The sequence below is a fragment of the Raphanus sativus genome, chromosome 4 (assembly GCF_000801105.2).
Source record: "Raphanus sativus cultivar WK10039 chromosome 4, ASM80110v3, whole genome shotgun sequence".
Taxonomy (NCBI): Eukaryota; Viridiplantae; Streptophyta; class Magnoliopsida; order Brassicales; family Brassicaceae; genus Raphanus; species Raphanus sativus.
The window spans coordinates 31,832,231-31,845,436 of record NC_079514.1 but is presented as its reverse complement, the minus strand read 5'-3'; the positions used below and the strand labels follow the sequence as shown (position 1 = coordinate 31,845,436).

The 13,206-nt window shown below is 28.2% G+C and overlaps 2 protein-coding genes across 2 annotated transcripts; both read left to right on the top strand.

The window, feature by feature from the left end:
• Positions 1 to 483: 483 nt before the first annotated feature.
• On the top strand, positions 484 to 2,280 carry LOC108850720 (uncharacterized). The gene is made up of 8 exons (XM_018624202.1): positions 484 to 757; positions 848 to 944; positions 1,038 to 1,159; positions 1,236 to 1,320; positions 1,609 to 1,662; positions 1,768 to 1,788; positions 1,877 to 2,000; positions 2,083 to 2,280. Exons 1-8 carry the CDS (start codon positions 484 to 486, stop codon positions 2,278 to 2,280), a joined length of 975 nt encoding a protein of 324 aa, XP_018479704.1.
• Positions 2,281 to 9,504: 7,224 nt separating this feature from the next.
• LOC130511291 (uncharacterized) lies at positions 9,505 to 9,918 on the top strand. Its single transcript, XM_057008208.1, has one exon. It carries the CDS (start codon positions 9,505 to 9,507, stop codon positions 9,916 to 9,918), a length of 414 nt encoding a protein of 137 aa, XP_056864188.1.
• Positions 9,919 to 13,206: the final 3,288 nt, after the last annotated feature.

Genomic DNA, 13,206 nt, shown 5'->3' with positions numbered 1-13,206 from the left:
ATATGTCATAGATTATTTTTATGATAATATTATATATGGATCATTTATTTCTCAACCAATAAATAAATAATGATGATTTTATATAAATTATTTTTAATTTATTTATTTTATTTTATTATATCAAATTATTTTTATATCCAAAAATAAATTTTATTTTTAAATAATTTTTTTAATAATATTATTTCACATTTAAAATTAATTTAATTTATAAATTAAATAAGATTCATTATTTTTAATAACAAATATATTATTAATATATATTAGTTTCAAATAAATATATTATATAATAATTTTTATGATAATTTTAAAATTGTATAATGCTACTGCTCTACCAATCATTTTATTAAAAAATTTAATGAGAGCATACAGCTTCTGCAGCATACTGCTTCTACAGCATTCTGCTACTTCTTCTTCATCTGCTGTACCAATCAAGGCCTTATACGTTTATTTTTGATAATACATCTATTAACTTCAACTTTGGAAATGTTTCAGGGTGTCAAAATCCATGCCAGCTGCAGACAATCTCTGATGCCAAAACTTGAGACTCTATTCCGTGTTGGTGAATGGATAGTTGTTACTAACTTTGCATTAGTTATAGCTTTTGGTTTATACAGGACGACCAGCCACGTCTACAAGATGGTTTTCAGAAATGAAACTACAATAACTGATTCAAGTCTACACTGTGACAACATGTTCCTAGATCTCTATGATTTTGAGAACATGTTAAACGGTTCCCATGACACAAGATTTCTTATTGGTAACTTATTACTTTTTCTCATCGTGTTAGTTTATTATTATATATGCTTCAGTTTTTTTTTTAATAATTACATTTGTTTTTGCATATCAGATGTTATGGGTGAAGTCTTAGATCTTGGTGTGCTTAAAAATGTTCAAAATGCAAGAAACGAAGTAAACAAAGTGGAGTTTACTCTTAGAGATATCAAGTAATTTTTGTTGTCAAGAAGATTTATAACGAAGTAAATATGTTTTTATTTATTTCAATAGTTAATCTGTTTTATTTTCTGATATTATTACAGGGATAATCGTATCCATTGTTGCATTATGGGAAGATCAGCTCATATTTTGGCCGATGATGCCCATAAACTAAACAATGGAGATATCTGTTTAATCAGATTTGCTAAACTTCAAAACCTATATGGTATTTTCTTGACATTTGTTGTATTTAAATTTTTATCTTATTTTGTATTTAAACATATTTTTTATTTGTTTTACAGGAAAAATTCAAGTATCAAATGCTTTTGATTGCTCATTGGTTTTGCTAAACCCATCTATAGAGGAAGCACGAGCACTGAATAGAAGGTACTTATATGTAAATTATACAATAGCTATGTTTTTACATAGATTTTAATATCATTCTACTAATACAAATCTATAAGGTTTAATGGTGATGAAAGCTCTAGTGTTAACAAAATTATTCACCAAGCTGCAAGTGACAAGATTCAAATACAGAATAAGCGCCACAAATGATCTCAATCTCCATTCAATACCATTCATGAGATGATAAGAACAGCTAAGGTTTATTTTTAGTTATTATAACAACGTTGTTACTTTATTGGATCATTCTCATAATATGTTTTACATTTTCAGGGTGAACACTGCAGTCATTTGTACTATTTATGCTATTGATACAATGAGTGGATGGTACTATTTTGATTGTGTGGTGTGCAACAATAAGGTTTCCAAATCGTAAATTGCATTTGATGAACTAGATGTGCAAAAATGGTGGTGTGAATTTTGCGAGTGTAGTGTTCTGAAGGTTTCATCAAGGTTATATTTTTTCCCATATATTTATTAACATATCTATAATTATAATTTTTGATGAAACAAATAATTTATTGCGTCTTTATATTTTCAGATTCAAGTTGAATTTGCTTGTGCAAGATCTCACTGGTGAATCGAAATTCAGTCTGTTAGATTCTGAAGCTACTTACATTGTAAAATCTTCTGCAGCTAAAGTCCTAAATGGTTGTTTGGATGAGGTTAGATATACTTTATTAATATCATAACAATATTATATTTTGTTGATTATATGCTTTCTCATTATTCTAATGACTTAAACAGAATGAAATGAAAGATATCTTGCCATCTGCAATCGTGGACATTGTTGGCAAAACTTATGGTTTTGGGATTTCGGTTGATGATAATAACGGTTCTCTTGGAACTCAGTTCAATACCATAAAAGTTTGGAATCTTAATGATATAATGTGGAAGAGAATCAAGTCACTTCATCAGATGTCGACCAGTTCAAGGAAGAAGTGATGCATAATTTTAAATGAGGTTGAAAACAAAGATTTTCAGGGAGATGAGGACCATAAAAGTGGCTGATGTTAAGATTATATTCTCTGGTGCTTTTAGTTCGGTGTTTTTTATTTCGGTGTTTTTTATATTAGTTTTGTCTTCTCTTTTGGCTTTTATTGTTTGAATTCAGGTTTTGCGCCCTTTGTTTTAATCAGCCTTTTTTAAAATATAATAAATTATCGTTTTTTATATGATTGAGTTTGTTTCAGATAATAAATTATTAATTCCAAACTTTTTAATATTAGATTATAAAGAAAAATAAATACGATTATTGGAAAACGATCAGCATCCATACTCCATTTTTCCTAACTATCCAGTATCAATTCCATTCCTATTTACTTAGTAATATTCTACATGGAATATAAAAATCATATCTTATTTTGGCGACTTTGAATTCTCATTTTCAGTCTGTACTTTCTTTTCCATGCACGATTGTTCAAATAAAGGCTATGATTATCTGTTGGACAACAGAAACATATAAAGAAAAAAAAATATTTATAACATCAATATTTTATTAAAATTATGCTTAAATAATATTTGGGGTCATAAAAGTATAATTTTAACATAATGATATCTTTTAAAATAGATATAATAAATAAGACAAACATATTGAGTAAAATCACTTATCTTTTCTCAGTTTATATGTAGAACAAAGCTTGGATCTTATTCCGTTATTAGTTCCTGTATAGTACAATATAAAAAGCAAGTTAAATATTTGATTTTGATATAAGAGGTTTGTAACTAACTGACACAACAATATGATACATATCTATACGATGAAGTTGATATAAACACTTATCTGTAAGTCGGTGTGGATGTATTTCCTTCCGTTTATCACAAAACTTGACAATCTGGATGCAAGCTTACAATATAAATATTTAGTGGCATGAGTAAGTAAATTAAATTGAACTTTTGTTTACATATGATAAAAAGTAACAGAGCAAATTTTATTTGATGAACATAATATTTGAAAGTAATATTATAAACATGTAAACACTTATCTGTAACTCAGTGTGGATGTATTTCCTTCCGTAGATCACAAAACTTGACAATCTGGATACAAGTAGAGATATAAATATTTAATGGCAGGAGTAAGTAGATTAAATAGAAAAATTGTTTATTTATGATACAAAGTAACCAATCAAATTTTATGTAATGAACATATTATTTGAAATTAATATTATAAACATAAAAAATCCTTTTATTTGGTAAAAAATAAAATTAATAAAACACTTATCTTCGGTCAGTGTGGATGTATTTCCTTTGTTTGATGACAAAGCTTAACAACCTGGATAAAAAATTTCAAAATAAAATAATTAATGGCAGAAGTATATAAAATAATAATATTGATTTACATTGTATAGATTTTGTTTGACGAAACCTATAATTCGGAAGTAACCTTATATACATATAAAATCCTTTTAATTGTAAAAATCTAAATTTATAAAAATAAATTAAATAATTGAGACACAGAATTTAGTTTCGTATATCCTAAGAAGGTTAAATAAACGGTAATGAAACGTTTTATTAGAATAAAAGACAAACATTTCGAGTTTTGATATGTTTTAAACCAATAGAGAACGATTTATGAAGTATCATATCGGCTTCGATTTCATCGGATCTATGAAGTTCAATCCTTTGAAGATGACATGCGAAAGAAATAGAAACCAAAAAAGAGAGGAGAACATACCTTCAGACGAATCGTGGAGACCGATTGGAACAAATCTGAAAACCCTAATTTCTTTCTTCAGTCGCCGTCGGAGATTGAAATTTTTTTAGAAATCGTGTCGAATGAAAAAAAAATTATATGTCGTTATTGTCTAATAAAATGAATCAGATACGGGCTTGGGCCTAATTATTTTCGGGCTTTATTAACATATTATAAAAAAAAATTAATACAGCCCATATTTAAATCTATAGTATTCGAAATTATTGACAATTTTTACTCTGGCCCATTATTAACTTCATTCAATAGTTTTTTTTAATATTATTACACATTTTATATAACTGAATATAATATACATATTTTAAATAAACCCATCAGGCCACTATTTATTTATTTTAAAATACTAACTTATCATAAATAACCAAAGAGAATAAGTTTTTTGAAATTCAAATATAAGACTTTAAAATAATTTATTCTCTAATCAAATTATTTTTTTTTCAACCATTCACAATACTAACATTTTGTATATATGAAAACGAACATTAACATAAAAACAACTTCTAACAAAAATGATTAAGACACTTGATATACATTTTATGTTGAAACACATAATATATACAAACATAAATTTGCCAAAGAAACATATCCGCCATTGTCACTTTCTCAAAACATAAATTAAAATCTCGAATATTTAACTCGGTATATTATCAAAACATGAGTTACAATCTAAAACGGGTAACTCGAATTAGTAAACGGACCAAACCAAATTTATTAACGACAATCGATCTCAACCCAGATACTCATGCCTAAACACACTTATGAAAAATCGAACAAGAACATAAATTTAAAACAAAACCACTGTCCCGCCCTCTAAAGGGCGGGTCAAAATCTAGTATTACTTAAGATTTGCTATGGTTAGAGATTAAATATTGAGTCTAAATAAATTCTAGTGAATATGTCAAACAACTTTTTATAAGTTGATTTTTTCATAATGTTTCTCTTTTAATAGTATAGATGTCCACCAAATATGAGCAACTTTAGAGTCCAAAACGTTCAACACCTAATTGATCCCTATAAATCCATCCTAGTCCGCTAAAAAAACCATGATTGACTTAAGAAACATCCATTTAATAGATCAGGGTTTGTTATTCTCTATGTTACATGGAAACGGAAGCGGATACGCGGAAGCGGAATCGTATGGAAGCGTAGAAACGAGATTTTAAAAAAAATTAGGAAGCGGAAACATGTTGGAAGCGTATATTTATATACTAGATGGCCGGCCCGCACCCTGTGCGGGCATTGTACATATTCAAATTATGGATTAAATAGTACAAAGTTTTAGAAGTAATGGATTTTATATCATAAGACAACCGTTTTGGGATAAAGCATGAGGCACAGGAAAAATAATAGATAACAATTAAGTATCATGCCTACGGAGTATTCTGAAAAACTTGTTTGTAGACAACATTCAATGTTTTGTCTCCAGCTTTCTTTCTTTACCAGTTATTACGACTTTTAATCCAGATCTCGACTTAACTCTTGAAAGTGCAACGTAAAGCTGACCATGAGAGAACACTGGTCTAGGCAGAAACATTATTAATATCTAATCAAATGTTTTATGTATTATTAAAACTAAATTTGTTCTTCATATGTTTTATGTATTATTCATATAAATATGTATTATTCAAATATATTCATATGTTTAATGTATTATTAAAACTAAATTTTTTTCTTCATTCAGTCTTTGTGGTTCAAAACTATAAGCCTTTTAGACATTACTTAATTCAATCTACTTTGATGTTTAAATTATTATCATATACTTTGAAATATGAAATAAATAAATCACGCATGTGCGGGCATCGATATGATTTATATAATGCATGTATAGCTATTATTATTAGTGCATAAGTGGATCGTAATTATATTTCACTCTCGTTGTATCTTTGTATCTTACTCATTTAGGTTTCTCCACATATAAGTCTCTCTCCCTCTCTCTCATCATAAACCTTTTAATTTTTTGAAAAAGATAAAAAAAGTAATTACGATCATATCGTGCGTGCGGGCATTCATATGATTCATATATTACCCGTCTAACTATTAGTATAAATATATAAGTAGATTATAATTCTTTCTCAATCTCTATGTATCATTATGTCTAATTCATATACTACATGTTACGTTATTATTATAAGTGCATAGGTGGATCGTAGTTATCTTTCTCTCTCTCTCTCTCTCTCTCTCTCTCTCTCTCTCTCTCTCTCTCTCTCTCTCTCTCTCTCTCTCTCTCTCTCTCTCTCTCTCTCTCTCTCTCTCTCTCTCTCTCTCTCCTCTCTCTCCTCTCTCTCTCTCTCTCTCTCTCTCTCTCTCTCTCTCTCTCTCTCTCTCTCTCTCTCTCTCTCTCCTCTCTCTCTCCCCCTCATCGTAAACCTTTTTTTTTTGAAAAATATAAAAATGCAAACATTTTTTTAATTCACCATTATCTTTTAACTACCACAATTTTGATTTATATGGGAATGTTTCCTAGTTTAATATTTTATCATGAATTTTTCTTGGGTGAATTACCAACTAATCATAGTTTGCCAATTAATGTACAGCTTTTTTTAACGATAATAAATAAAATAACAATAATTTGTGTTAAGTTTTAAAAATAAATGAAAAATATTAGTACCTGCCAAAAGATGAATTTTTTTAACAATTCTAAAACCGTCACAAAAGAGTAAATCATAAACACTAAACACTATACTCTAAACCCTTGGACAAAGCTTAAACCGTTGGCTAAAAATCCAAACACTAAACTCTAAATTCTTGGATATACCCTAAACCCTTGGATAAATCCAAAACACTAAACTGTAAACCCTTGGTTATACCCAAAACACTAATCTCTCTCTCTCTCTCTCTCTCTCTCTCTCTCTCTCTCTCTCTCTCTCTCTCTCTCTCTCTCTCTCTCTCTTTTTGAAAAATATAAAAATTTAATTCTTTTAATTCATCGATTATCTTTTAAGTACAACAATTTTTGATTTATATGGGAATGTTTCCTAGTTTATAATATTTTATCATGATTTTTTCTTGAGTGAATTACCAACTAATCATAATTTGCCAATTAATATACAACTTTTTTTAAAGATAATAGATAAAATAATAATAATTTGTGTTAAGTTTTTAAAATAAATGAAAAATATTAGTAGCTGCCAAAAGATAAATTCTTTTTAACAATTTTAAAACCGTCACAAAAGAGTAAATGTATAAACACTAAACACTATACCCTAAACCCTTGGACAAAGCTTAAACCCTTGGGTAAAAATCCAAACACTAAACCCTAAATTCTTGGATATACCCTAAACCCTTGGATAAATAATAAACACTAAACTGTAAATCATTGGGTATACCAAAAACACTAAATCTCTCTCTCTCTCTCTCTCTCTCTTCTCTCTCTCTCTCTCTCTCTCTCTCTCTCTCTCTCTCTCTCTCTCTCTCTCTCTCTTCCCCTCATCGTAAACCTTTTTTTTTTGAAAAAAATAAAAATGTAAACATTCTTTTAATTCACCGATTATCTTTTAACTACCACAATTTGGATTTATATGAGAATGTTTCCTAGTTTAATATTTTATCATGAATTTTCTTGGGTGAATTACCAACTAATCATAGTTTGCCAATTAATGTACAGCTTTTTTAAAGATAATAAATAAATAATAATAATTTGTGTTAAGTTTTTAAAATAAATGAAAAATATTAGTAGCTGCTAAAAGATGAATTTTTTTAATAATTTTAAAACCGTCACAAAAGAGTAAATCATAAACATTAAACACCATACCCTAAACCCGGACAAAGCTTAAACCCTTGGGTAAAAATCCAAACACTAAACTCTAAATCCTTGGGTATACCCAAAACACTAAATCTCTCTCTCTCTCTTTCTCTCTCTCTCCCCCTCATCGTAAACCTTTTTTTTAAAGATAAACATTCTTTTAATTCACCGATTATCTTTTAACTACCACAATTTTGATTTATATAGGAATGTTTCCTAGTTTTATATTTTATCATGAATTTTTCTTGGGTGAGTTACCAACTAATCATAGTTTGCCAAATAATGTACAAATTTTTTAAAGATAATAAATAAAATAATAATAATTTGTGTTAAGTTTTTAAATAAATGAAAAAATATTAGTAGCTGCAAAAAGATGAATTTTTTTAACAATTTTAAAACCTTCACAAAAGAGTAAATCATAAACACTAAACACTATACCCTAAACCCTTGGACAAGCTTAAACCCTTGGGTAAAAATCCAAACACTAAACTCTAAATTCTTGGATATACACTAAATCCCTCTCTCTGTCTCTCTCTCTCTCTCTCTCTCTCTCTCTCTCTCTCTCTCTCTCTCTCTCTCTCTCTCTCTCTCTCTCTCTCTCTCTCTCTCTCAATTAGTGTTACTTTCCTATTTGTAATTTGATAATTTTTTTTATTAATAACTTACCTTTTTTCATTGTGTATTACTTACGCAACTTGGTATCCTATTTATTGCTTTGTTTAAATAATTTACTTTTAGTTAATTTGGTTTTAATAACTTACCTTATATTAAATATGGATTACTTTGGGAAGTTGATAGCATATTTACTGCAGACCAATTTATGATAATATAATAGGTATCTTAATGTTTTAAGATCACATTTCCTAGAAAACAAACAGATGAATGTTTTAACATACATTGAATTCACTGTTTGAATTTCGCATCAGAGACTCAAGTCACTCAACGCGAGTATACTATTGATAACACGTTTCAAAACTTAAACAACGTCAATGAACTTCCGTTCAAATGCATGATTGTTTCAATCTCCTCCAAAGATAAACTCTCAATTTGATCTTCTGATAAACTCAAGTCTGAAAGAACATGTAAAAATTTATATTTACCCAATCACAATTTCTAATGAGGTTTTTTGTTGATAAAAACATGAGCTAACTTGGTTTATCCGTACTTTTTCTTTGGTTGCATATATATCTTGTGATAGTTTTTCCCAAGTAGCATTCCAAACGTTTTCTGGATTTGTGATACTATGTGTTAGCAATAGGACACAAAACAACTTGCGTAGATCCTTTGCTGATGCCCAATAACATGCTTCTTTAATAGTTTCAATATTTTCTTCATCATCGTCCTTCCGGATAACAGAAGAAGTTATCTTTTTCTAAAAAACGTCATTAGATTAAGCTTTGATGAATAAGCAACCTAAAATGTAGACCATAAGAAAATGTAAGATATATATATATATATATCTATATATATATATATATATATATATATATATATAACAGTGTTGATATGATTGCACGACATTCTCCCTTGGGTAGTCTGGTCGATTTGGCTATCACGAAACGCCCTAATCTTCGAAGCTCTAACCTCTTCCCCTGAAGAGATTGCGACAAGAGCAATCAGAATTAGGTCGAGAGTGGAATTATGCACAAGGGATCAAACAACACCTAGGAACCAGTACAAAGGGGGACGAGCATCAAATCTTACCCGATGGAGACAGATGGAGAAACTCTCTGTCAATCGGATTGCAGCGTGGAACAAACAAACGAATCAAGCGGGATTTGGATGGATCTTCACAGGACACGGCTTCACAACGGCAGTAGAAGGATCGAGCTCGCAGGATTATGTGGATTCACCTCTGGTAGCGGAAGCGATGGCGATGCGACTCGCCCTCATCAAGGCAGCGACCCTAGAGATCAAAACTCTTTGGATGTCCTCCGACAATAGAACGCTCATTCGAGCAATCAACGGAGACATGCAGGCTAAGGAAATTAGAGGAATCGTTCACGACATCCTTGATATCTCCTCTGTTTTCGTCTCAATTTCTTTTTCTTTTGTTTCTCGCGATTTCAACAAAGAAGCCGACGCTTCAGCTAAACTCTCTCTACGTCGTCGTTCTGTATTAAACCCCTAGTGGGCAAACTTGGGCCTGAGGCCTTTCCACTTGATTAATATGATCAGTTGTGCACACAAAAAAAATATGATTGCACGACAAGTTAGTATCAAAAAATATATATTCATACAATTTATTACATTCTTTTTATTGCTATATAGATGTTCTGAATTTAATGCGTTAACATAAATCATTCTTACTTATTACCAATCAATCTTGTGAATTAAAATATGACGAATATATGTTACGTGATGTTGTAATCATCATTAATTGGTAATCATTAATGTGATAAATATGGACATATTTTTCATTCAAGAAAAATTGTGACAACTAAATAATAAACAAGTAATAATATAATTGTTAAATGATGATAATAATAATTATAAAATGACCTTATTATATTGAGATCTGAAAACAAAAAATAATCTAATAAAAAAATATAACTAAAAAAACAATAAATAATACATTGACTAAATAATAACATGTCATTAGAACGAAAATTAGATATTTTCATCTCTCCCAACAGATTATTACTAAAACATGGGAGTTATTACAATGCAATTGTTTTAAAAATTGTCATGAACACAAGAAAAGAAAAGACTAAATGTGTTTTTCTTTAAAATAAACAATAATGAATAACGCGGATAGCGACAAAAACCATTGCAACATAAGTAAGTTTTCAATAATCAAAAAATCCCAAGCTAGATATGATAAGACAAATCCCTTTTATCATAGTAAGAATGCGGAAGTAAGACAAGCCATAACAATAGGAAATAAATCTTTTTAAAAATCTTCGAGATCACTCCCCCTTGATTTTCTTGTGAGAATGTCTCTTGTTGAGAGAGTGTTGATCCTCAAGGCTACTGTCATGATCTTCTTGGCTTTTTCTTTTAGACAAGAGAGTTCCTGAAAAATCCAGAACCAGAGAAAATATCACCTGAGGACTGTAACATCAAGACCTGCAAAAGAAAGAGTTCATCTCATTAATATGCTATTGTAACTATAAAATATAAGCAATTATAAAGTGTAATACATGTTTAAGAGGCAAAGCAGGAAATATTAATTTTCATAATAAACATTTAAATTGAATAAAGAAAGTAAATAAATCTACAATATCATAAGCTGATTTGAATTAAATATTAGTCTTCTTGCGCAAGTTAGATTTATTTAAAATAAGGCAACAAGATTAAAAACGACTTTGAAAATTTAGAAAGATTTAAAAGTCCAATTAATGTGATACCACATTGCGCAAAAATAAATAGAGTTATTAAATCTACAATATCATAAACTGATTTGAATTAAATATTAGTCTTTTTGCGCAAGTTAGATTTATTTAAAATAAGGCAACAAGATTAAAAACGACTTTGAAAATTTAGAAAGATTTAAAAGTCAAATTACTGTGATACCCCATTATTCAAAAATAACAGATTCTCAATAAATACAAATAAATGTGATTAAAACTTTCGCAAGAATTATTCAAATAAATAAGGTAACTTACATTTATAATAGATTCATAAGAGATCATATTAATTGCGCAAGAAAAAAATTAATAATCAATGCATGTTCTATCAAAAATGTGCAGATATGTGAATATATATGAATTTATAAGATATACATTTTTAATATGATAAATTGTATTTAATCATATTTGAGTACAAAGTTGATAATATGTATAAAAAGTTATACTAACTTTTATAATAAAATATCGATTAAAGATTTTGTTCTTTAATGTATAAGCAAATAATTATTAAAAAACATAGAGAAAGTAACAAAGCATGAAACTTACATTGTAGTTTACGTGTTTTGGATGATATGATCATTTAAGTACATATGGATCCTCATGAGGAAACGTCATAATCGTTGGTCTGCGCATATATAAACTAAAATTGTAAACTAAAAAACCAATAGAAAAATACATATGAAAGCATTTTTCTCCTTATAAGCTCTAACAAACAATTATTAAATAGAAAGACAATAACTATGAACATATTAAAAAGTAATAATTAAAATTCAAATAAATCTACGATTAATCAAATCATATAGAGAGATAAAAAAATTTACATGCATCGTGGTGAAATCGTTATAATAGGACATCTGCATATAAACCAAAAGAAAAGCCTGCTCTAATGAAATATGTATATATAAAAGCTTAATGATGTAAAATAACAAAAATAATATCAACATAAAAAGTTCAGAATAAAAAGTCAGTGGCTTCGTTTCTTCTACGTGAATATCTTATATATAGTAAATTAGTGACGTTTCTCAATGATTTAACTTGCATGATAAGCTAAAATATCATAATATTTTGATTCTGAATTTGTAAAAAGGAAACTTATTAATACACATATTTATTATAATTCTTGCGCAAGTTATGATTAATGAGAGCAATTAATGTAACTTTCAAATTAAGTATTTATATATCATTAAGAATATAAATTTCTAATATTCTTGCGCACGTTTTGATTTATGAGATTATGAATTAATGTAAATGGTCGACATTTATTAAAATTCTTGCGCAAGTTATGATTAATGAGATTAGCAATTAACGCAAAGAAAATTACTTGCACAAGTAATTGGTTAGACTAAGGTATGTAAATTAAATTACGTTTGATAAAAGGAAACATATTAAATTGGTAATGTTAAAAACGATTATGCATATAAAATATTATATGATGCGAGACTTGCGCAAGTAATTAATGTAAATAAGGTATGTTGATAATAATAAGTTTTCTAATTAGATATAAAACGTATTATGCCATTAAGACATTTAATGATTAGTCGACATTTATTAAAATTGTTCTGCAAGTTGTGATTAATGTTAGACATTTATAAAGATTCTAGCGCAAAAAATGATTAGTGCGATTAACAATTAAAGTGACTTTCCAATTAGAAGCTCGAGTAGAAAAATAAATCAAAAAGAAAAATACAAAAATTCGACCAATAGAATCGCTAGATTTTTCGTGAGAAGCTCTGTGTGAGCGCCACGTGTCCAATATACTTCTCTTTTAATATATAGGAGGATGTATATATATACACATATTAAAATATAAAAATTACAAATATGACTAGAGACTATTAGATTCAAATTAAAAATAAAACATTTATTCATTTATAATAATTTTAAATGATTTTATGTTAAAACCGTGAAAATATACATAAAGTAAGTTTATAAGATATTATTATAGTAATTACTTTTAATATTTCGTAAATAATTAACACAATCTATTTGAATATATACGATATATCTCTAATAAATCCTCAATGTATAAAGATAATTTATAATATTAAATTTAATATTTGTATATTTTT

Bases quoted from the DNA above. Each gene is read 5' to 3' on its own strand.
- LOC108850720 (XM_018624202.1), top strand. From the start codon at position 484: ATGTTTCAGGGTGTCAAAATCCATGCCAGCTGCAGACAATCTCTGATG. The intron at 1,789-1,876 runs GTTATATTTTTT...TTATATTTTCAG, and splicing joins GTTCTGAAGGTTTCATCAAG to ATTCAAGTTGAATTTGCTTG. The intron at 2,001-2,082 runs GTTAGATATACT...TGACTTAAACAG, and splicing joins TAAATGGTTGTTTGGATGAG to AATGAAATGAAAGATATCTT.
- LOC130511291 (XM_057008208.1), top strand. From the start codon at position 9,505: ATGGAGAAACTCTCTGTCAATCGGATTGCAGCGTGGAACAAACAAACG.